This window comes from Tachypleus tridentatus, chromosome 6 (assembly GCF_004210375.1).
Source record: "Tachypleus tridentatus isolate NWPU-2018 chromosome 6, ASM421037v1, whole genome shotgun sequence".
In the NCBI taxonomy this organism is placed as follows: domain Eukaryota; kingdom Metazoa; phylum Arthropoda; class Merostomata; order Xiphosura; family Limulidae; genus Tachypleus; species Tachypleus tridentatus.
In genome coordinates, this window is record NC_134830.1 from 121,993,930 (window position 1) to 122,021,167 (window position 27,238).

Sequence of the window (27,238 nt, forward strand, 5' to 3'; positions counted from 1 at the left end):
ATCGTAACATTCTGGAAAAAGGTTTGTGAACTCTGGTTGATGCGTCAGTGGTTTCTACGGGTTGGAATAAAGCGTTTTGTGCCTTTATAATGTTTTGTACAAAACAACACACGCACTCTGACTTCAAAAGGCAAAATATTGGTTTGCACCATGAGTGGAATGGTCTGGAATAACCCCTGGAGAACAGAAAGAGAGTTCAACTGCAGTAGGAGTTCTTTTAAGAAGGGGCCCTCAGTGCCACAGCGGTATTTCTGTGACTCAGCGCTAGAAATGGGTTTTGATACCCGTGGTGGGCAGAAGCACAGAAAGCCCATAGGGTATCTTTGTGCTTAACTTCAAACAAGCAAACAAAGTGTCATTCTGAGAAAAGTGGATTAGAAGTGCCAGTGGTTTATTGGTTGTAAAAATGGGAGACCCAACTGCTAAACCTAACATAAGATGGTGGACCAAGCTGCGATACAACATGGAGTATCCAGCTCCGTAAGTTGATATAAAATGAGGAACTAAACTGTTAAACCTGACATAAGTTTGGGTTTGGTTCGTTTGGAATTAGGCACAAAGCTACGCAATGAGTTACCTGTGTTTTGCCTACCACGGGTATCGAAACCCGGATTTTAGCGATGTGAGTCCGCAAACATGCCGCTGTGCCACTGCCGGGCATAAATTTAGGTGATCCATTTCCAAACACGACTTAAAGTAGGCACCTAGCTAGTAAACATGACATGAAGTAGGCACCCAGCTGGTAAACATGACATAAAGTAGGCACCCAACTGGTAAACATGACATGAAGTAGGCACCCAGCTGGTAAACATGACATTAAGTAGGCACCTAGCTGGTAAACATGACATGAAGTAGGCACCCAGCTGGTAAACATGACATGAAGTAGGCACCCAGCTGGTAAACATGACATAAAGTATGCACCCAACTGTTAAACATGACATAAAGTAGGCACCCAGCTGGTAAACATGACATGAAGTAGGCACCCAGCTGGTAAATATGACATTAATTAGCAGCAACTCATTTCAGTTATTGCAAGAAAGATTTGCTTAGCTACTCCACTGGTATAGGTTTCGTCAACACTAATATTCCCACGTGTATGATTTATATAAATATTTAATCGGAGGGAAATTGACAAACAACCGTATGTGTAATTTTATGAGAGAAAATTTACTTTCACAATGTCACTATTTTACCAATCGTTGTTTCTTTCCCGAGTTCTATTTTTCATTTCATATAGTATTCTTTGGTGTGCAATGCAATTTCTAAGAGAACTTTCTTTCCTTGTTTTTTCACGTATTCAGTTAATTACGTTGATTTTAGAACATTTTTAAACGTTATGATTGATTTTATTTCATTCTAAACAATTTAATTCGAGTTGCCACCTGAACCTTGACCATTTAAAACATAACCACACACGTTAATCGTAATGTATGTTCTACTGTTCTATAATTTGTTTAAAGAGTAAATAGTTCAGTGTTTCTTTATAGAAGACCTTTCTTCGTAGAGGGCGTTCCCTAGAATTTTAGATGGTTTGGAACTGTGAACAAGAAGACTGTTACTGTTCATCTAGCTGTGGGGGCATTATAAGGTGACGGTTAATCCCCCTATTCGTTGGTAAAAGAATAGGCCAAGAGTTGGCAGTGGGTGGTGAACACTAGCTGCCTTCCCTCTAGTCTTACACAGCTAGATTAAGGACAGTTAGCATAGATAACCCTCACGAAGCCTTGCGTGATATTCCTAACAAACAAACTAGACATCCTGTAAAGCAAAAAAAAACAACAAAAAACACGCATTCCAAACCTTTGTAGTGTCCAATTCCCACTACTCGGGCAGACGAGAGGGGCAACAAGTTGATACTTTTGAGTAGGTACCCTTTCACTTGTATGTCAGTCCCAAACAAAGGGACTGCTTTACGTGACAACCCCCCGGAAGAAGAAAAAGAAAAATCTATTGGAAGGACTATCTCAAGGTACTTGTGTCTGCTTTCTCCTCACGCTCTGATCATATATTTATCACCTTTAAGCCTGTATACGAAATTCTTACATGTTTAGCTACAGTACTGAGTAAAAACAGGATTCAAATTTTGAAAGTGTGTTTACTATGATATTAAATGCATTTAGAAAATAAGTCAGGCACTTAGAAAAATGACTTTAGTAAGTCAAACCTTATGCTACTCTTCATCAAGAATTGACTGCCAATTATAACGCCCGTACAGCTGAAAGGGTCAGTAAGTTTGACGCCATGTTTCGATTCCTCGACTTGAAGATTTCGAATACAGCATCTTAATTACCAGGCCAGTAATTAATTAAAATATTAATATAAAATACGAGTGTGAGACACCTAAAGTCAGATTTAGTAAGATATAATTAACTGAAATATTAACTTAGAAGTTGAATATTTACGTAAATAACTTTAATGAGTTACAATCAGCTGAAAAAAAATATTGAAGTTTCATTAGCTGAGCACTTGTTTTATTTAAATGAGGAATATATTTTGTAAGATTAAAAACACATGATTTAAAGGCAAAATCATTTCTATTTTTCAGGAACTGAAGGATATGCCACTGAAAGATGTGTCACTGAAAAAAATCAAATATTCATTGTTTACTGTTTTACTTCAAACCTGCATTCCAAAAAGTTCACTTTTCCACTGTTATTGGATGAAATGATCACTTGAACGCTAGGCTGAGGCAAAAGTTCACGACCTATGATAAGAAAAACGCTCTGAGTGACATGATAGTTTGGATGTACGGTTGCAGAATTGTATAAACGAAATATTTATTAGAAGCAATGGGCTTTCTTCACTCTGCCCATCGCGGGAATCGAACTTCGGATTTTAGCGTTTACGCCAGTATTAAGGCACCGTTGACCCACTGGGGGTGAGGGGATATTTGAAACTAAAAACTGTCTTTACCTGCTGATTGTGAAAATTAAAGACTTATTCGTAGGTAATCCATATGAAACGTATGAAATCACGTTATTTTCTTGTTACTGCGTTCAATGACAGATATAAAACATACACCCTCGAGTTGTCGTTAGTCTTAGTAAGGCTTGCTTCGAAAGGTGAACGAACGGTTTGACTGCAACTCTTATCACTGCTTTACTCTAGTACACATACTACTGTAAGGTGTGGTCCTTCCGCGATTGAAAGTTGGCATACCTACACTAATTACTGATGTAAGCTCCGATTAGTGGTGGTGGTGGGGGACGCGCTAAATGGCACTGAAGTGAACGTGGGTTAGCATGACAGGCGTGTTTTAACTGCTTGGGACGAAATAGGTGAATGTAGGCGAAATTTCATTGATAACAATGAAACTGTTACACTGGCCGGCAATAGTGTCTGGCACTCAGCGTAAGTTAGCATTGATAACAATGAAACTATTACACTGGCCGGTAATAGTGTCTGGCACTCAGCGTAAGTTAGCATTGATAACAATGAAACTATTACACTGGCCGGTAATAGTGTCTGGCACTCAGCGTAAGTTAGCATTGATAACGATGAAACTATTACACTGGCCGGTAATAGTGTCTGGCACTCAGCGTAAGTTAGCATTGATGACAGTGAAACTGTTACACTGGCCGGTAATAGTGTCTGGCACTCAGCGTAAGTTAGCATTGATAACAGTGAAACTGTTACACTGGCCGGTAATAGTGTCTGGCACTCAGCGTAAGTTAACAAAAGACACATCGCGCGCACACACACACACACACAAATGCCACAGAAAAACATAAAGCATATTATCATTTGTTAAAGAAGTGTTAACCAGATACGTAGATTGTGTTCTACAAGATTAGCAAAAGACTCTCAGCTTGTTTTCGCCGTTTTGCACTACACGGTAACTATGTGGAACACACCTACAAACAAAGACTAATGACGTCACTAAATGTCAACACCTCCACACAAAATCGTGTGTTAAAGAATAATCAACGACATTACACCTCCTTAGTCGTGTTCATAAAAGGCAACAAACACCACTTAAACATTGGTTCCACACCTAGTAACAGTACAGACATATGTAATGTTTATATACACAACAATTACCAATACCTTATTTGTAACGTCTACATACACTCCATTTAATTCACAATTTCCTGATGAATGGCCCGGCATGGCCAGGTGGGTTAAGACACTCAACTCGTAATCTTAGGGTAGCGGGTTCGAATCCCCGTCACACCAAATATGCTCGTACTTTCAGCCGTGGGGGCGTTATAATGTGACGGTCAATCCTACTATTCATTGGTAAAAAAGTAGCTCAAGAGTTGACGGTGGGTAATGATGATTAGCTGCCTTCCCTCTAGTCTTACACTGCTAAATTAGGGATGGCTAACACAGCTAGCGCTCGTGTAGCTTGGCGCGAAATTCAAAACATAAACACAACCGAACGAATATTACCAATACCTTTCCACAAACTTTATGCTTTTGTTACCGACACTTACGTTAAATACAACTAAACAGGTGTTAGAGCAAAATTTGTGTGCTTTCAATAAAATGAAATCATTAACTACACGTTAGAGGTCATTTATTGTAAGGTCAAAAACTCAAGTGGAGTATGTTCTGATATTGTATTAACAAATGATTCAATTATTTAATTACACGAGATAAAATACACATAATTTAGGGTATTTACTGTATTTCTGAAAATGCGCTACAGACCGAAGGTTATTTACCAATTTTGGCATCACTTAAACCACCTATTACGTCCCCGGTAAAAACAGTATAAATTTAATATGTAGTTTTGTCGAATCGTTTCAATATGAAATATTAAACAATTTATATAACCCAAATAATTTTTAATCAATTACTTTGTGCGAAAGATGCTAACTGCCCTAATAATAACATGTTATTCAGTTGGAAAGTATGGATTAACCTAGTGTTAACATTTTATTTAGTGGAAAACTGTGGAGTATCTTAAAGTTCACATATCAGTGTCCATTGTCCACAGATCCGTGTCATCACGAAAATGAGCATTATACATTGTCTTTTAAACTCGCTCATACATAAATAATACGCCGTCAATAAATAATAAATACGTAAAAGCTGACGTAATAAACATTTGGCGATAATCCTAGAGATGGTGATCCCTCCGAGCTACTTCCCCACACAGTTTGAGTATCACTTGCTGTAATAACGTAGGCTTCTGCCCGTGCTAAGTGCACGTGATTGTTTCCTAGCAACACCCTGAGAAAAGTACAAACCTTTTGAAATGTTATAAACCACAGTATCTAAAAAATCAAATGATACGCGAGTCTTTATTTCTTTATTGTTTTTCATACTATAGAACCTACTATTACATTATTACTGTCAGCATTTCGTGAAAATGAAACCCAATCTTGGTGATAAATTAAGATTTTATGGTTAAAGGGACGTATATATTCGTTACCGTGAAGATCAGCTAGGACATAAAGCGTGTCTACGAGATGACCAGTGGTAAAACATTGATATGCGGTCAATATGTTTTTCATAACTAAGCATTTCTGAAACTTGTCTACGCTGTCAACATTTAATGACTAATTCATAGACGTAGGAGCCAATAAAATAATCCAGTCTAAGTGTGTGGTGGTGGTGGGTCTCTCAAGTGATTGTAATCATTTATAAAGCTGTACTTGTTATTGAATAAACCTGTGATGTTACAGCTCTTTAGTTCTTTAATTTAAGTTTACAACATTGTTAAGAATCGAATTACTTTCAGCCATTAAGAGACTTCGGAGTTCGTTTCTTAGGTGTGCACTGGATTATATGTTCGTTTTTTGTTAAATAAAAATACAATCTTTTTTGATTTAAGAAAACCTTCTAAATCAGGTTCTAATTTACCATGAGTGTGTTGTGAAGAAGTGATAGTTCCTTCCTGTTGGAGGGATTCACGTCTTTCAAGGATTTTTTTATTCTCTGACGAAAGCGTAAATTCATCTGCAATAAGTCCAATTGCAGGCATACAAAAAGAGCTCAAATTTGAGCCAAGTAAGGTTTCTTCCACCTAATTAATATCCATCTTCACAAACTGTGCGTTAAAGGTGAACATACATTAGTTTAGACGAGCTTGTTTGGCGTTTTTCTCAATGCTTTCCCTACATCACTCAAAATAGTTTGGTTTATTTTGAATTTGCGCAAAACTATACGAGGGCTATCTACGCTAGCCATCTCTAGTTTAGCAGTGTAAGACTAGAGAAAAGGCAACTACTCATCACCACCCACCGCCAACTCTTGGGCTACTCTTTTACCAACGAATAGTAGGATTGACCGTCACATTATAACTTCCTCACAGCTTAAAGGGCGAGCATGTTTGATGTGACGGGGATTCGAACTCGCGACTCTCGGATTATGAGTCGAGTACTTTAACCACCTGGCCATTACTCAAAATAGACTAACTTGTCTAAACCTTGACTTTCTATGCGGGTTACCATGTCTTTATAAAAAGCTTTTGGTCAATTAGGAATACATGCATATATACATATATATATACAAGCTTATGAACCGTTAAAACTATATATATATATGCATACACACACAATACAACTTCAGTATAGATAGATGGAGAAAGAGAGAGAAGTGAAATAAAAATCCTATAACCCGAGAGTTTTCTAAAGGTTCACTTTTCTTCTTCGAGTGCAAACAGGGAGTGATATATATCATTCGTTTGATTACATTATCTCTCCTAATTTGCCCCTGTAGAAGAAAGGTTGACCTTTCGAAAACTCGTGTTATAAGCTTTCTATTTTAATTCCCTAACAGTAATTCTGAGCTGTATATACAAATACTTGCAATCTTTCCTTGAAGAATCAGCTTTAAGGGAGCATATATACATCACACGAAGGAAACTATTTTTAAAAAGTGACAGGATTGTAGCTTGATTTATACAGTTTTAAATCTACCAGAACCAAACTTGGTAACAGACCCGAGGGTTTCTTCATCCACATGATGTAGGTCACCTATCAAGGAGAGCTAAAATGTGTAAAAAAGTTGAACAACGGATGGTGGAGTACAGTGACAGTTCTTCTTGGATGACTGAAGCCGATTGTGGCAACAGTGTTTGTGTTCCTGTCTACTCTTCCCCTTTGGGATTCTGTGGGCATCTTGTTAACAAACAGGAATGTTTTAGGTAGGTACAGAAGTAACTGTAGGCGTTTGTGTGTGTTTGTGTTTTCTTATAGCAAAGCCACATCAGGCTATCTGCTGGGTCCAACGAGGAAAATCGAATCCCTGTTTTTTAGTAATGTAAAACTGCTATCCCAGCGGGGGACGTAACTGTAGGAAACGAAGGATCTTTTCTAGTGAATCGTACGGAGTGTAGCGGTTCGTAGAATGTTTCTACAATTTTTTTTCAGTGTTTTAAACCTAAGTAAAAGACTCAACAGTGTTTCGAAGGACAAAATTACCCCAGCTCTAAAAATAGAAACAAAAACATCAGTGTCTTAAGAACTGTCTGTTTAGCTAATAAAAACTTCATTAAAAACTGTGTCGAATTAAGTTTACACTGTTTAGTTTATTATTAAATCAGTAATATCTAACATGCTAATGTTAAATTAACAACAACTAACATGTACATGATTCATTTTAATATTGAATTAACAACAACTAACATCTACATGGTTCAGGTTAATATTGAATTAACAACAACTCACTTACACATGATTCAGTTTAATGTTAAATTAACAAGAACTAACGTCTACATGATTCAGTTTAATGTTAAATTAACAACAACTCACTTACACATGATTCAGTTTAATGTTAAATTAACAAGAACTAACGTGTACATGGTTCAGTTTAATGTTAAATTAACAAGAACTAACGTGTACGTGGTTCAGTTTAATGTTAAATTATCCTTTTGAAACTTCAATGAGATTCAACAAATTCGACTTGTACAGAGGATCACTTCAGTCTTTAATAAATCTCAGTTCTATTGCTTTAGGAAGCTGTGAAAGGGTCAAAGTGAACCTGTTTATCTATACCTACGTAATACATCCATCTATATCTACCTACCAATATACTTATCTCTCTAAAGCGTCATCTGTTTACGTATAATATTAGAAATGTTAATCAACCTTATTTGATATCGTGTGGCAGTTTGCGCTTTGATTTATTGCCCGTTACTTATGAGTAGTTTAGCTTTTATCCACCAGAGGCCGTTAAAACTGTTTATCGAATACAACAGGTAACAAAGCATAGCCGGATTTACGTCATTCAAATCCGGAAAATCGTATAAACTCCTCCACACTATTTTAGACTGTTCCATCGAAAAGAAAGCAACTAATCATAGGGTTAAGCGTAGCGTGAATAAAACTTTGGTTAGTTAAATATCAGTTCACTCGTCATTCAAAGTTTTAAGTCCTAAAAAACAAACAAACCACTTAACTCCAGTTCTAAACGCAAACTTGATGGCAGAAATAGTAATCATATATTTATTTATTAAGGACAAAGTGAACAATCCGTGAAACTGTAATTAAAACAACGAAAATTTCAAGTATTTTGCTACAATTACGTTTAAGCTAAAAACTAGGCATAAAAATTGAATTGTTTGTTAAACTGCTTGCGAAGTTACTCAAGAATTATTTGCGCTAGCCGTCTCTACGTTTTAATTAATACATTAGAGAAAGGGAGCTAGTCAAAAACACCTACCGCCAACTATTGGGCTACTTTACGTGAATATAGAGATTTGAATACTGCTGTTATAACGCACCAAAATAAACCGAAATATTGGTAATAAGTGTAATTATTTTTCAGATAAAATAAATAATAACGCAGTAGATAATTTAAGATAATAGCGTAGTAACATTATTATTCAAATATTAAATAAATATAAGTTCACTGTGTTTATAAATCACGAATTATTCTTTGATAGATTGCCTAGGAAGAGTATTCATGATGAAATTTTGTAGAATAGACGGCAACTGCCTGTTATGGAACACAAGTGTAGACGACGACGTATCGAAAGCCTTCCGCCTTTGGACCTGAATAATATTTTATAAGGTGGTTGACAGTCAAAATCAGACATATGGTACAATTGACATATGGCCAGCAAAAATTAAAAAATAATCGGTTTGTCATCAGCGCCCTCATCTAAAAATGTCCACCAATTCTTCAGCCTCATTATCAGTATTTGGGTGTTATAAACCTGAGAGGGTCGGAATTTTTAATTATAGCATCTCAAAAATCCGGAGTTTGCTTGCACGTGGTAGACGAAGTGAGGATAACCTACTCTGTAGCTTTCGTATAAGAAAAAAAAATCGTTTATCCACAAGTGAGTTAATGATGAATTGACGGACTTAGAACATAACAATTCTAGATTCGACTGCCTGCAATATTCATAGCTCTTAAAGCTTGTTGTGTAGCTAAAAATAAATAAACTTGCGTCAGCCATACAAAGACGTGATTGAAGATTTTTTTATCTCATGCCACCTAGCAACGAGTTTAGCGTTACAAATTGTGTTGATATATATATACATATTTACACATATATAGATATATATAAGTTTCTGAGAATGTATCATGAGCAACCGAGAATTTTTAAAACCTCACCTACATACACAGATGCTGAAACTTGTCTGTCTTATAGTTTTTGTGAAGTAGTAATAACCATTTTTTTTCTAACAAGGTTATTTTCCTGTGTTAACTAACCTTCGTATTTTTTATACATTAATAATTATTTACTAAGTAGTTTTCCTTATTAGGTGGCGCTAGTAGCATTATCTGTTGCTCTAAATCACCAGTCGATAATTGTTTTATCCCCTCTCACTCCGACACACATACTTCCGTTTTCAGTTTTAATAAAATCTGATTTTCTAGCTCATTCACGTAATATATTTCGCCTACATTGCCGGGTTTACAGACAAATCTTGAAGTTTAACGTACCTTTGAAAATATTGATTTTATTTTAAGAATCAGTAATAAAACAATAAATTTCAAACCTTTCAGTTTTCAAAATGTAACTATAAAGGTATGAACTACATACTTGTCTAGCTTCTATACAAAATTCATACAGAATGTTGGCGATTTCCGACGTTGTTAGGCTCAGTATGGCCAGATATTTAACGTACTCGACTCGTAATCCGAGGGTCGCGGTTTCGAATCCCAGTCACCCAAAACGTGTTTGCCCTTTCAGCCATGGGAGCGTTATGATATAACGGTCAATCGCATTATTTGTTGGTAAAAGAGCAGCCCAAGAATTGGCGGTGGGTGATGATGACTAGCTGCCTTCCCTCTAGTCTTACACTGTTAAATTAGGGACAGCTAGAGCAGATAGCCCTCATGTAGTTTTGCGCGAAATTCGAAAAATAAAAAAACAAACAAACCGACGTTATATTGTAAAATAGGCCCAAGTGAATCAATATATTTTCACTCTGCTACCAAAAATTATGGTCTGCAAGGTTCTGCTGATTAAACGTCTCTGCAGTTCTTTAATTGTGAGTAGCCCCCGCTAGTACAGCGGTATGTCTCCGGATTTACAACGCTAAAATCAGGGGTTCGATTCCCCTCTGAGCCCGATGTGGCTTTGCTATAAGAAAAACACACACACATTAATTGTGAGTAACTGAAATAATACTTCGTAAAATATGTCGACACTGATTTTACGAATTAGAGTGAATTATTTTTAGATAAGCTTAAATGATCCACCTAGTTTACATTTTGAAAAATGTTTCAAACCACGTGATAAACTCTCGACTAATCACAGCAAAATTATCATGGTAGATCATTGAATTGAAAGAACTAACCCTTATTATACTGGCTCATAAGAGGAACAAACAGTGTACTATTGCAAAGACTGAAAATAAACGACTTAACAGTATCTTCTCTCTCTCTAAGATGATATATTTAGAAAGAACAGAAGGAGATACAAGTAGTGTCTTAGAAATCTAAAATTACTTTACAAACAAATTAGATTTATACTAATAAAGATTGAAATTAGATTAGAAATAACTTAGGCGTATTGCCAAAATAATGCGAGATTACAAACTTAATTAGACCTGGTGTTAAAATGGAGTTGGCTTACAAACAAATTAGTTCTGAGAGAAAAAACGAAATGAAGTTAGTTTTTAAAAGAGAATCTTGAAGTAAAAACAAACGCTCAGGATAACTTAAACATAAAGAACACTTGTACAAATAATGTATGAAATTTCATAGTTGCTTGAATTAAAAATCTGTTACTTCGAAATGAAGCTCGAATAGTTTGTTAATTTGTTCTACATTTATACATGTCATTCTGCAGTAGAAATATTTCTTTTATGACAATAATGCATTTTCTCTTATTATTGTCCGCCGACAAGTCTGCCGTAAATTTCTGGACTTATAATGTTAAAATTTAATTATTTATATACACAAGACTGGTTTGTGTAAGGGTAACTATTTAGTTCATTTATTGATAAAATAGTTAATAATTATTTAGTTTTGATAACAATAATGTTTAAAAATTAATTATTTTAAAGGTGATAGTTAGGATAAAATTCATTACGTAACTTGGTACGGGTCGTACGTTTAGTATGCAATTTAACTGTTGTACCAAGGTTTAGTAACACTGTTGACGTCATCTCATTCAAAGCTTCGTATTTGTTTAGCTATATGTGTATTATTGTTGCAATTGATGGACTAGATAGTTCTAAATTTTACTGCTGGTGTTATAAATATGTGATACAGCTAGTTAATAAAAAAGTTACGTCAGTGAGATTGAAGTTATTATTTTAGCCATAACGGGCAATATTTAAAGTGAGGTTAACAGTTGTACTGTATTAATAAATATAAGGCTAAGACATTGTCTGGTCAAGGGGTGTTCTAAAGTAAATGATGCCACGTGTATGAACTTTTGAAAAGAAAACAGAATTATTTAGGTAAAACTGTGATTTTCTATATTGTAACTAGTTTATGTACTTCTTTTGAATATATATTTGTTTTAAAGCAAGTGGATTGTGTACCGTCCTTTAATTGTTGAAATGTTTCGCAAAAAAATCATAGACACCCACCCTAAACAATCTCAGCCCATATACAAACCCTGACGAATTCCCATAAGACAGAACGTTCGTAACCCATGTGTAGTTTGGCCTGACATGGCTTCGAATTTAAGATCCGTAACAGACTCGCAGTCTATGGAACATGGGGTTTAAATTCGTTACTGAATACACTTAGCTGTAGGGACTACATTATATAAGGGCCTATAGCAATATCCGTCGATAAAGACAAACCAATGAGTTGGCGGTGGATGATGTTAACTAGTTGTCTTTTCTATACTGTATCACTTACAAAGTAGGGACGACTAGCACAGATTGGCCTTGAGTAGCGTTGGAAAAAGCTTAATTAACAAATAAACAAACTTACTATCGTGATTTTATTATATAATAAACAAACTTACTATCGTGATTTTATTATACTATCGTGATTTTATTATATAATAAACAAACTTACTATCGTGATTTTATTATATTCAGAAGAAAATAGATAAGTTGCTGTTGAAGATAATTAGTAAACCACACAAATGTATTTTACTGTTATCAAAAAATAAACAGAACGTACAATAAATACATTACGTTATCTATTCTAATTGTAGGCTCTTAAAACGAGAACAATATGTTTGAATTTTCGTTTACGTTACGTCACTTAATAATCACATCTTAAAAACTATAACAAAGCTTCTCTCGAGTTACGTTTTTATAACACGCCTAGATTAATCAAAAGCGGCGGCTTATCGGTAACCCTAATAAAGTATGTAGGAGACGAGAGTATGAACGCTATTCAACTATCTCACCGGTAGCTCAGTAACGTTCCACCAAAATCAAACAATGCTTGAGAACAAGTTAATTATTTATACAACAAACTCTAGAACAAGGTTGTTTTCTTCAATGTAAATAATATCTAACATAGTCTAGTGTTTCTTTAGTGGGATCAGTCATGACTTTTTTTTGGAATGTATTCCGCAAGACTGTTTGTTTGTTTGTTTTGGAATTTCGCACAAAGCTACTCGAGGGCTATCTGTGCTAGCCGTTCCTAATTTAGCAGTGTAAGACTAGAGGGAAGGCAGCTAGTCATCACCACCCACCGCCAACTCTTGGGCTACTCTTTTACCAACGAATAGTGGGATTGACCGATACATTATAACGCCCCCACGGCTGAAAGGGAGAGAATATTTGGCGCGACGGGGCGCGAACCCGCGACCCTCGGATTACGAGTCGCGCGCCTTACGCGCTTGGCCATGCCGGGCCCCCGCAAGACTGTGTAATCTAAGAACAAGAAAGAAAAAAAAAAAGAGAAAAATAAATAAAACACGGAAATACGCTAGCGCTATCTAGTTAATAGAAGTTCCAAAACAATTTTTTATTTTAAAATATTTAATTTTATTTATAAAGCGGATCTCTGGATTAAAAGAAATTAATTTAAAATAAACATAATCATATGACTAAAAAGAAAATTGTATGAGAATATTATTATTATAACAACTTAAAAGATCTTTTCTAGTGTAGAAAGTAATTAAACGTTGTAGACTTTATGTTATTCAATAAATTTTATCATTTTCTAATTGTGTGAATATATCTGTTATTTCGACTGCTGACGCTTCTATTTAAGTATATTTTATACAAATGATTTTCGGTTTTCAAAAATAAATCTCGCCGATATAGTTTTCTATTTGTTCGTGTCTATATACAAATGCCAAATATACGAAAGGGAGTTTCGAGGTTTTGGATCATTAAAAAAACGACTCCAGCATTGGGAGTATATCGGACACTTTAAAAAAAAGTCGTCAAACTTTCGGTCAACGTTTCTTGAATGGAGACTTAAGTATGAAATATGAAAACGTGAGATCACACACCTGTCAACCTTAATCGTTTTCAAACGTCCATAGCTGTAGGTAGAGAAGAGTTACTCTCGACGATAATGACGACTTATAAAAACGAACCTTTGAAGATGGCGTCAACTGTATATGGTACGGTGACCAACACCAAAAACTTTAAAACTTGTTTGAGAAACAGGATAGGAAAAAAATATTGGCTATACATAAGCATGTGTGCGACGAAACTAAGCTAGTACACAGCTGATATTGGTTTTTAGGTTTTTTAAATATACTTACAGAGCAGTTTATTTAATAGCTTATTTCCACAGTATTTACCCTCGACACTAGATATTAGTATTTTTACTACTGTTTATTACCAATAAGAAAACTAATTATTGTATATTTTTAAAAAGAACATTTCACTCCTAAAACGGACGAACTTATAACTTGAAATATGGGATGATAGGCCATGACTTTAAGATAAACATATATAACACTAGCAACCATAATGGAATACGTGATAATAGGCCGTGACATTAAGATAAACACGTAACACTCGCAAACAGAGTGAAAAGCTAGACGCTGATTTGAATTACAACTCATAATGAAAGGGCCCATCATTGCTAGGTGGGTTAAGGCGTTCAACTCGTAATCTGAAGGTCGAGGGTTCGAATCCTCGTCGCACCAAACATGTTCGCCCTTTTAGCCGTGGGGGCGTTCTAATGTGACGGTCAATCCCATTATTCGTTGGTAAAAGAGTAGCTGAAGAGTTGGCGGTGGGTGGTGATGACTAGCTGTCTTCTCTCTCTAGTATTACACTGCTAAGTTAGGGACGGCTAGCGCAGATAGCCCTCGTGTAGCTTTGCGCGAAATTAAAAAAAAACATAATGAAAGAACATTTGACACAACTTTTAGTTGATAAAATAATATACATTATTAAACTGAATAAAACACTTGGTAGAAACAATTTACGTATTGTTGTGTCTAATTTATAAAACGTTTGGTGTATTGTGTTACAGGTACTAAATCTTTAAATGTTATACATTATCAATACAATAACCATTGTACGTTATAACGTTCAATATAGTCATTACATAACCATTCTACGTTATAACGTTCAACGTCATCAGTAAACTAACCATTATACGTTATAATGTTCCATGTCGTCAATACACTAACTATTCTACTCTTCCACTAGACCTTACTGAAGCTAATGTTACATTTTTTATAAGATTTGTGTCAAATTAATTTTTATGTTCAGTTATTCGGATCTTTAAGTTATTTAGTTTGTTATATATATTTCTTCACATTAACATGTTATTTTATATATACCAAATGTTTCCATTAAATAAACGACGCCCGGCATGGCAAGGTGGTTAAAGCATTCAACTCGTAATCTGAGGATCGCGAGTTCGAATTTCTGTCACACCAAACATGCTCGCCCTTTGAGCTGTGGGGACAATATAATGTACGGCCAATCCCACTATTTGTTGGTAAAATGGTAGCCTAAGAGTTGACAATGGGTGGTGAAGACTACCTAGCTGTCTTCCCCCTAATCTTACACTGCTAGATTAGGGACGGCTGGCGTAGATAGCTCTCGAGTAGCTTTGTGCGAAATTCAAAAACAAACAAACAAATGATCAACTTTATTGTCCATATCTTATCTAGGACAACAAAGTGTCACACTTTCTAAACGGCTACAGTTTTTAATAAAGAAATTCTATAAACAGCTCGAACTCATATTAATCTTAAAACCAACCTTTAGGTTAAAATGCTTTCGTGAGATCCCATATCCAGCTCTCCTCACTCCTGGATTTTATATAAAAACACGTGTGGTGACTAGAAGTCTACTTATATCGCAAAAACTAAACTACATTTGACCGTTCTTATCCACGAGCACGTGGGTGTATCAATGAGGTGATGTAACATCTTTTCACGTCCATCCAGTTTGGCGATCTGGAACCACACAAATGAGACTGGACATCGAATAACTGAGGATTTTCATTTTTTTCTAAGAGTAATTCCGACCTTGAACTATTAATGAAAATCTATTCATAAAACAAATGTCCCCTGTTTTAACCATAACAAAATTTTCCTATACTCTTAGTAGTTTGTTTTAAAGCATCTCTTACCGTGTGTGTTTTCTTATTTCAAAGCCACATCGAGCTATCTGCTGAGCCCACCGCTAGCGGTAAATCTACGAATTTACAATGCTAAAATCAGCAGATAGCCTGATGTGGCTTTGCTATAATAGAAACACGCACACGCATCCAATAATCCACTTTATAAATAGAACGTTTATACAAAGCAACTGGTGGTTTTAATACAGTATTTTTCACTTCGATACACACACTAACGCTATTGGTTAATTTTATTGTTACTATAGCTTCACGTGATTAGAACATTATTTTAATGTTGTATTCTCGAATGTGTCAAATTTTTGTTATTATATTAATGTGTTTTCAAATGTGTCAAATTATTTTTATTTGACCGCACTCAGTAATAACTAAATAGAAGATTGAAACGTTTCATGGCTATATTTATATATGGCTACAAACAATGAGGTACGACATGTTTCGTCCCCCGCTGGTACATCGGTAAATCTACGGTTTTACGACTCTAAAATCAGGGGTTCGAGCGCCCTAACCACCTGGCCATGCCGGGCACCCTGAAGGAATGTATAATAATTGTTTCGTTTCTTTTCTTACCACTTTTAAAACGGTGAATTACGTAATATTTCTTTATTCATAATAAATAAACACATAATTCACTTTACTCACCCACAACTACCACGTGACCGAATACACTGTCACTCCCGATGGCCGAACAGTTCCAGCGGTATGACTGAAACTGACGCTGGCACTCCTTGATCCCGAGCCTGGCTCCGTCACCGATGGCTACTATGGCGTTAGGACGCTCGCGACAGATTTTCCTCTGGATAGCCGTCAACCCAGGTATCTTGTTACATATGATGTGGGCACTAAACGCTACCACCGAGGACATAGCTCTGAAGAAACACACAAGCGAAGAATTTAAATAGACATTCTATAGGTTTGGTATATTATAGATGACAACCAACAGAAACTATCTAATGTCAGTGGTGGTTAAGGATGTGTTCACCGCCATTTTGCCACTCAGTCCGGTTGGAAAATGAACTATTTATTTTAGCTCTTAATTCGATGTAACGTCTGTATTTTAATTCAAAACGTTGTTCAACCACATGATGATCATATGTCAGCTCTTTTCGAGGACTTTATGTTCCTTCTCCGTGGATGACCAATCTTCGACAAATCGGTCTAAAATAAGCCTAAAAAACCTAATAATATTTATACATAACGAGAGAGTTTTAAAAAACCTATGTAGTCTGAGCCAGACTTTGATGAATTTCCCATTCTCGTAAAGTAGTTGTATCTCTCTATCTGTCCTGTCTATCCATTTATCTTAACATACCTTACTGGCTCAACACTAAGTCTGAAGTTTTTTTAACACAGTAAATAGCCTATTTTTTAGCTTTGTGCTTAACATTAACCAAATAAATCTTTATCTGGCACAGTGCATATAGCCCATTGTTTAACTTTGTGCTTAACATCAAACAAATAAACCCGTGTTGGGCACAGTACACATAGCCCGTTGTTTAGTTCTGTGCTTAAAATAAAACAAATCTATCTATATGTGAGATCTTGTATCCGTGGGCAACAAAATGACTGATAGACAAGCGAAGATGAAGAGCAGTACAAACCAGGTTCGAACCAAGCTCACATGAATGAATAACTTTAGACAACTTGGACGAAAAAGTCGTTTAACAATTAAGGCTTTCTGTTTTATTTGGTCTGTAAATCAAAATCAAAGTAGTGAGAAGGAAAGATACGAACTTTTACCTGACGTCACTACTAATAGCCTACTAGCAATCGACAACAAACAGTTATATATATATATATGTGAATAGATGTAGCTTTAACTTTAGAACGGACATACTCAAATGTTGCTCTTTAATCGATTTTGTGTTTCAGGCTTTATTTCAATAATAATAGATACGTTACAGGTTTCAATGAAAAAAATATTACGATAGTTCAAAACAATCATGAGTTATTTTAATAAAATTTAAAATAGAGACTCAAAAAAGATATCAGTGGTCAAAAAACTTCAAATTAGCCACGATGAATCAACTTTGTTTATATATTTAAACATTTCAGAGTAAAAAAAATTGCTTTTAAGATTATGTAATTAACTCTGAGTAAAGTTAAAGAAACAGATCCAGATAATAAACATGCAATTAAAGTTTTAAAACATCAGTTCACTGTAAAGGTTATAACGGTCGTAGAGAAATCGTAATGTCCTTCTTTAATCGTTGAGTATTATTTACCTTTGTATATTTAATATAATCTAGTTATTGTAAGTAGTCAAATATTAACAATGATTTACCTTTCTATATCTGATATCATCCAGTTATTATAAACAGTCAAATCAGTACTCTGTATGATAAACCGTTCATAACAGCATGACACTGGTTCTGACAATCCTTTGTTTAAGAACATTCCAGAACAACGAAGCAGGACCCGGAGTCTTTAGAAAGAACGACAACCGCATACCCAAAACTTTCAATAGTGGATTGTTTTCTTATTTTAATCAGTATTTTCAACAAAAGATGGCGTTTTTCTTAAACGAAAGTCCACTATCTTAAAGTCCAAGAATTGTTCGTCTTTATTTCTCACTAATGAGAGATCCCCCAGTGGCTCAGCGGTATGTCTGCGTACTTACAACGCTAAAAACCGGGTTTCGATACCCGTGGTGGGTAGAGCACAGATAGCCCATTGTGTAGCTTTGTACTTAATTCAAAACAACAACAACACTAATGAGAGAGAGAGAATGGGTCTTAAACTTCCAAATTTTAGTGTAGAAATTTTTTCTATTATTTTCAATTACTTCTGATAAAAATAAATCTCGAGAGGCTAGATATTAATGACAACTTAATTTCTTATCAGAGATTTGTTTAATATGGTTAAAAATATGAACTAGTTTCTCACTTCGTTTTATACGGTGTTATAACAGCTGTATTCATTATCTCTAAATCACTGTTTAGGTTGTGAGAAGGAAAAAGCTGGGTGTGGTTAGCGTATTGGACCGTGAATCCAAGAGTCACGTCTTGATTCTGAAAAAAACACAAAAAGAAAAAACATCATTCGCACTTCGACCCCTTGGATGTTCTGTTAAAGAGAGGTAACATTTCACTGTTGGTCCAGACAAGAGTATCAAATGTATTGGCGGCGGGCGCTGTTGACTGACAGGTTACCTGTATCAGATCAACATATATTCGTAGAAACTACCTGTGGTATCTGAAGAAATTCTCGGGTCCCTCAGGGGCACAGCGATATGTCTGCGGACTTAAAGCACTATAATCTTCTTTTCGATACCTGTAGTTGGCAGAGCACAAATAGCCCATTGTGTTGCTTTGCGCTTAGGTTCAAACCAACAATATTCGGGAGGTCTGTATTTGTTTGTTTGAAATTAAGCACAAAGCTACACAACGGGCTATTTGTGCTCTGCCCATCACGGGTACCGAAACTCGGTTTCTAACGTTGTAAGTCTGCAGACATACCACTATACTCCTTTGGGGGTAAGTCTATATAAAAACTTCTCGTCGTTCTGTGTTTTACTGACTGTTATGTAGTTGGGAGTGTTTTCCGGCTGCACTGGGAAGATACTTATTGGTAAAAGAATTTAAACACGTAACAGGTAAATTGATAAGCTAACTTAAGTTGTTTTTTTTTTTACACCGGTAGAGACAATCTAATTGTACTGAGAATCAGCCAGTCACAATACAGTCTATGGAGTCCACCCTTCCTTAATCTAGAGACACGTTCCTATCTCCAAGTTCAGTCCTCCACTAGGACTACCTACATTCTTTTCTAAAACACGATTATAAATGTTTATAAAACTGTGCTCATCTAGTTGGTAGACATAATTATCTTATCAAAATAAATAAATTGATAGTTTTTTTGTTTTTTTTCGAGCTCAAAGATTTTGCTAATGGTAAAACCGCCATTTCCAAATCTATGACACTCCGAAGTCGGCACTTGCTCCGCATTTACACAGGATGTTAGAAAATGCGCCACAGTTTCATTTCTGATGTTTGGTCACCAGAATAGAGTTTTATGAATCAATAACACCACTCAATGTTCAGAATCAGTTTATAAAAGTAGAGTATATACGACTTTTACTAAGCAATGAAAGTTTCTGTGCTTTGTAAGGTGCTTTTATGTAGGTAAATATTGGTATACATTGAAAAATGGGAGACATAAATACAGAAATTCTCGACTTTCCCGAAAGGGTTCGTACGTCCAAAACACAGTTGTTGAAATGTCAATTTAAAATCAAAACAAACAGTTCTAATACGTATTAGTATAAAGATAATAATACATCATAAAGTTTAGTTAAATTATCTAATAATAAACGACAATATCTCATCCCCAAATAAATTAATCATTTCCATTATTCAGGAAACAGTTAAGATTTCTATAACGTTAAAATAAGTTTGAAAGAATGCAACTTAATATAAAAATAATATATTATTTCACATGTTTTAATTATTCAATAACCTGTTGAAAATACTACAGAATAGAGCGACCATTAAAAAGAAAGAAAACATACATGTCAGGTAAACCAACGGGACAGTGAGTGATGTATGTCAGAAGGTCTGGACGGTTTCAACAGTAAATGATATATGTCAGAAGGTTTGGACGGTTTCAACAGTGAATGATATATGTCAGAAGATCTGGAAAGTTTCAACAACGAATTATGTATGTCAGAAGGTCTGGACAATTTCAACAATGAATGATGTATGTCAGAAGGTCTGGACAATTTCAACAATGAATGATGTATGTCAGAAGGTTCGGACGGTTTTTATAATGAATGATATATGTCAGAAGATCTGGAAAGTTTCAATAATGAATGATGTGTGTCAGGAGGTCGGGAAATTTTCAGCAATGAATGATGTATGTAGAAGGTTTGGACGGTTTCAACAATGAATGATGTATGTCAGAATGTTTGGACGGTTTTAACAGTAAATGATGTATGTAAGAAGGTCTGTAAAGTTTCAACAATGAATGATGTATGTCAGAAGGTTTGAACGGTTTTAACAATTAATGATGTTTGTCAGAAGGTCTGGACAGTTTCAACAATGAATGATGTATGTCAGAAGATCTGGACAGTTTCAACAGTAAATGATGTATGTCAGAAGGTCTGGAAAGTTTCAACAATGAATGATGTATGTCAGAAGGACTGGACGGTTTTAACAATGAATGATGTATGTCAGAAGGTTTGGACAGTTTCAACAATGAATGATGTATGTCAGAATGTTTGGACGGTTTTAACAGTGAATGATGTATTTCAGAAGGTCTGAACAGTTTCAACAATGAATGATGTATGTCAGAAGGTATGGACGGTTTCAACAGTGAATGATATATGTCAGAAGGTTTGGACGGTTTCAACAGTGAATGATATATGTCAGAAGATCTGGAAAGTTTCAACAACGAATTATGTATGTCAGAAGGTCTGGAAAATTTCAACAATGAATGATGTATATCAGAAGGTCTGGACAATTTCAACAATGAATGATGTATGTCAGAAGGTTCGGACGGTTTTTATAATGAATGATATATGTCAGAAGATCTGGAAAGTTTCAATAATGAATGATGTGTGTCAGGAGGTCGGGATATTTTCAACAATGAATGATGTATGTAGAAGGTTTGGACGGTTTCAAAAATGAATGATGTATGTCAGAATGTTTGGACGGTTTTAACAGTAAATGATGTATGTAAGAAGGTCTGTAAAGTTTCAACAATGAATGATATATGTCAGAATGTCTGGAAATTTTCAACAATGAATGAAGTATGTCAGAAGGTCTGGAAATTTTCAACAATGAATGATGTATGTCAGAAGGTTTGAACAGTTTCAACAATGAATAATGTATGTCAGAAAGTTAGGACAGATTCAACAATGAATGATGTATGTCAGAAGGTCTGGAAAGTTTCAACAGTGAACGATATATGTCATAAGGTCTGGAAAGTTTCAACAGTGAATGATATATGTCAGAAGATCTGGAAAGTTTCAACAATGAATGATGTATGTCAGAAGGTTTCGACGGTTTTAACAGTAAATGATGTATGTCAGAAGGTTTCGACGGTTTCAACAATGAATGATGTATGCCAGAAGGTCTGGACAATTTCAACAATGAATGATGTATGTCAGAAGGTTTGGAAAGTTTCAACAGTGAACGATATATGTCATAAGGTCTGGAAAGTTTCAACAATGAATGATGTAAGTAAGATTGTTTGGACGGTTTTAACAGTAAATGATGTATGTCAGAAGGTCTGGAAAGTTTCAACAATGAATGATGTATGTCAGACGGTCTGGAAAGTTTCAACAGTGAATGATGTATGTCAGAAGGTCTGGACAATTTCAACAATGAATGATGTATGTCAGAAGGTTTGGACAGTTTCAACAATGAATGATGTATGTCAGAAGGTTTAAACGGTTTTAACAATTAATGATGTTTGTCAGAAGGTCTGGACAGTTTCAACAATGAATGATGTATGTCAGAAGATCTGGACAGTTTCAACAGTGAATGATGTATGTCAGAAGGTCTGGAAAGTTTCAACAATGAATGATGTATGTCAGAAGGACTGGACGGTTTTAACAATGAATGATGTATGTCAGAAGGTTTGGACAGTTTCAACAATGAATGATGTATGTCAGAATGTTTGGACGGTTTTAACAGTGAATGATGTATTTCAGAAAATCTGAACAGTTTCAACAATGAATGATGTATGTCAGAAGGTTTGGACGGTTTCAACAGTGAATGATATATGTCAGAAGATCTGGAAAGTTTCAACAATGAATGATGTATGTCAGAAGGACTGGACAATTTCAACAATGAATAATGTATGTCAGAATGTTTGAACGGTTTTAACAGTGAATGATGTATGTCAGAAAATCTGAACAGTTTCAACAATGAATGATGTATGTCAGAAGGTCTGGACAATTTCAACAGTGAATGATGTATGTCAGAAGGTCTGGAAAGTTTCAACAATGAATGATGTATGTCAGAAGGTTTGGACGGTTTTAACAATTAATGATGTTTGTCAGAAGGTCTGGACAGTTTCAACAGTGAATGATGTATGTCAGAAGGTCTGGAAAGTTTCAACAATGAATGATGTATGTCAGAAGGTTTGGACGGTTTTAACAATGAATGATGTATGTCAGAAGGTTTGGACAGTTTCAACAATGAATGATGTATGTCAGAATGTTTGGACGGTTTTAACAGTGAATGATGTATTTCAGAAGGTCTGAACAGTTTCAACAATGAATGATGTATGTCAGAAGGTTTGGACGGTTTCAACAGTGAATGATATATGTCAGAAGATCTGGAAAGTTTCAACAATGAATGATGTATGTCAGAAGGACTGGACAATTTCAACAATGAATAATGTATGTCAGAAGGTCTGGACAGTTTCAACAATGAATGATGTATGTCAGAAGGTTTTGGACGGTTTTAACAGTGAATGATGTATGTCAGAAGGTTTGGACAGTTTCAACAATGAATGATGTATGTCAGAATGTTTGAACGGTTTTAACAGTGAATGATGTATGTCAGAAAATCTGAACAGTTTCAACAATGAATGATGTATGTCAGAAAATCTGAACAGTTTCAACAATGAATGATGTATGTCAGAAGGTTTTGACGGTTTCAACAGTGAATGATATATATCAGAAGGTTTTGATGGTTTCAATAGTGAATGATATATGTCAGAAGATCTGGAAAGTTTCAACAACGAATGATGTATGTCAGAAGGTCTGGAAAGTTTCAACAATGAATGATGCATGTCAGAAAGTCTGGAAAGTTTCAACAATGAATAATGTATGTCAGAAGGACTGGACAGTTTCAACAAGGAATGATGTATGTCAGAAGGTTTTGACGGTCTCAACAGTGAATGATATATGTCAGAAGGTTCAACAAGGAATGATGACGGTTTTTCAATCAGTTTTGTTTCAAATGAATGATGTATGTCAGAAGGTTTGAACCGTTTTAACAATTAATGATGTTTGTCAGAAGGTCTGGACAATTTCAACAATGAATGATGTATGTCAGAAGATCTGGACAGTTTCAACAGTGAATGATGTATGTCAGAAGGTCTGGAAAGTTTCAACAATGAATGATGTATGTCAGAAGGTGTGGACAATTTCAAAAATGAATAATGTATGTCAGAAGGTCTGGAAAGTTTCAACAATGAATGATGTATGTCAGAAGATCTGGACAGTTTCAACAGTGAATGATGTATGTCAGAAGATCTGGAAAGTTTCAACAGTGAATGATGTATGTCAGAAGGTCTGGAAAGTTTCAACAATGAATGATGTATGTCAGAAAATCTGGAAAGTTTCAACAATGAATGATGTATGTCAAAAGGTTTCGACGGTTTCAAAAGTGAATGATATATGTCAGAAGATCTGGAAAGTTTCAACAATGAATGATGTATGTCAGAAGGTTTGGACGGTTTCAACAGTGAATGATATATGTCAGAAGGTCTGGAAAGTTTCAACAATGAATGATGTATGTCAGAAGGTTTGGACGGTTTCAACAATGAATGCTATATGTCAGAAAATCTGGAAAGTTTCAATAATGAATGATGTGTGTCAGGAGGTCGGGAAATTTTCAACAATGAATGATGTATGTCAGAATGTTTGGACGGTTTTAACAGTAAATGATGTATGTCGGAAGGTCTGGAAAGTTTGAACAGTGAATGATATATGTCATAAGGCCTGGAAAGTTTCAACAATGAATGATGTAACTCAGATTGTTTGGACGGTTTTAACAGTAAATGATGTATGTTAGAAGGTCGGGAAAGTTTCAACAATGAATGATGTATGTCAGAAGGTCTGGAAAGTTTCAATAATGAATGATGTATGTCAAAAGGTTTGGACGGTTTCAGCAGTGAATGATATATGTCAGAAGATCTGGAAAGCTTCAACAATGAATGATGTATGTCAGAAGGTCTGGACAATTTCAACAATGAATGATGTATGTCAGAAGGTTTGGACAGTTTCAACAATGAATGATGTATGTCAGAATGTTTGAACGGTTTTAACAATTAATGATGTTTGTCAGAAGGTCTGGACTGTTTCAACAATGAATGATGTATGTCAGAAGGTCTGGAAAGTTTCAACAATGAATGATGTATGTCAGAAGGTTTGGACGGTTTTAATAATGAATGATGTATGTCAGAAGGTTTGGACAGTTTCAACAATGAATGATGTATGTCAGAAGGCTTTGGACGGTTTTAACAGTGAATGATGTATGTCAGAAGGTTTGGACAGTTTCAACAATGAATGATGTATGTCAGAATGTTTGGACGGTTTTAACAGTGAATGATGTATGTCAGAAAATCTGAACAGTTTCAACAATGAATGATGTATGTCAGAAGGTCTGGAAAGTTTCAACAATGAATGATGTCTGTCAGAAAGTCTGGAAAGTTTCAACAATGAATGATGTATGTCAGAAGGTTTGGACGGTTTCAACAGTGAATCATATATGTCAGAAAATCTGGAAAGTTTCAACAATGAATGATGTATGTCAGAAGGTTTGGAAGGTTTCAACAGTGGATGATATATTTCAGAAGGTCTGGACAGTTTCAACAATGAATGATATATGTCAGAAGGTCTGGACAATTTCAACAATGAATGATGTATGTCGGAAGGTTTGGACAGTTTCAACAATGAATGATTTATGTCAGAAATTTGATTTAATAATCCACTTTATCAGACCAGATTGTTTAAAAACCGTTTTATAATCTTACTTGTCACACCAGTTTGTATAAATAACATTTTGTAATCTACGTTATCATTTCAAATTGACTTGGTGATATTTCATAATTGAAGCTATATATGTGAGAATATTTAGTTTTAGAATATTACAAAGTCCAACAAGTCCATAACATATTTAAAGTGTAATAAACGCTGGTATATTCTGAAGCTTCGTTCTGCATAAATATTGTACGAAAGAAAAACAAATAATGATCTTATATGAAACCGCTGATAAAACCTAATAAACGTAAAAACACTGCATTTCTTTTCCCCTTAATTATTATTTTTTTACTATTTTATCTCCACTTCAGGAAATATCAACCATAAAACCACCTTAATAGTAGGCTCTGGTTTAAATTGAGTTCTATCACCAGAGGGAGTCAATGTGGACACACCCTGTCAGTTTGAATAGGCGATTAATTGAGAACTTGCCAAAATGTTATATATGCTTCTCTGACGATGCGAGATTGGTAAAAGTTTCGACTACAAGGTAACATTTTTAACAAAAAAATTCGAAGCTATGTTTTGGGTAAAATAAATTATTGTGACAGTGACACTCAGTGATGCGTGAAAGGAAAAATATACGGTTTCATTAGGTACTATAATGTAGGCGCTCGCTTCCTATAAACAGTGTATTAGCCGAATCAGTAAAAACTGGATTATAACAGCGCTAATGAACGGTTCAGAAAGTTGAAGGGAATAATATATATAAAAACAAATTTCTGAAGGAATATTCCAAACTATTTTGTATCTATAAGCATAAATCTTTCAATCCATTTGTGTAAAGATGTGAGAAGCACATATGCACCAGTTAACTTGAATAACAGTTTTTACACCAATATCGTGAATAGCTTAGTTTTAAACTTCGTTCTCTAACACCGTTGAAGCACGAACATTGATGCACGAGAGCAATAATATTATTTATAGTTTAAATAATTATTGTAGCGCACGTGCAACACCTCTTCTCATTTTTTGGTTTACTATTCTTCCACGTGTTATAATACATTGTTTTCATATTGTTGCAACACCCCTGTAAACATATGTCACTTACCTTGTGTCTGTAATATCGATGCCGCAAATAGATAGCTCTATTCCAATATTCCTTCTATGTTTTCCAAAATATTGTTGCAACAACAATGTACGCGTATAACCTGTAATACGTTTCAGTTACATTGTTGAAACAGCTTTGTCTAAACAAGTCGTTTAATATCTTTCTGCCACAGTGTTGTAACAAATTTGTACTAATATACCCTTAAATCTCCTTCTTTAACATTGTTGTAACAACATTGAATTAACATGCCCTTTAATCTCTTTCTTTATCATTGTTGTAACAACCTTGTATAAACATTTCTTTTCATTTCTTTCTGTAACATTGTTGTAACAAATTTGTATGAAAATGCCCTTTAATTTCTTTCTGTATCACAGTTGCAAAAACTTTATTTGAATATTCCCTTTAATCACTTTCTGTAACATTGTTGTAAAAACATTTTGTGAACACGCTCTACAAACTCTTTCTGTAACATTGTTGTAACAACTTGATATGAATATGCCCTTTAATCACTTTCTGTATCAATGTTCTAACAACTTTGCACGAACATGCACTTTAATTTCTTTCTCAAACACTGTTGTAAAACT

The 27,238-nt window shown here is 35.1% G+C and overlaps 1 protein-coding gene across 1 annotated transcript in view; it reads right to left on the reverse strand.

Annotated features, from left to right (window-relative positions):
• The window catches only part of LOC143253484 (protein Wnt-7b-like), a 59,275-nt gene that overhangs the window by 4,462 nt on the left and 27,575 nt on the right, over nt 1-27,238 (reverse strand). The window contains exon 2 of the mRNA XM_076507463.1: nt 16,528-16,754. Within this exon, the coding sequence (XP_076363578.1) occupies nt 16,528-16,754 (227 nt within the window). The remainder of the gene's footprint in view (nt 1-16,527; nt 16,755-27,238) is intronic.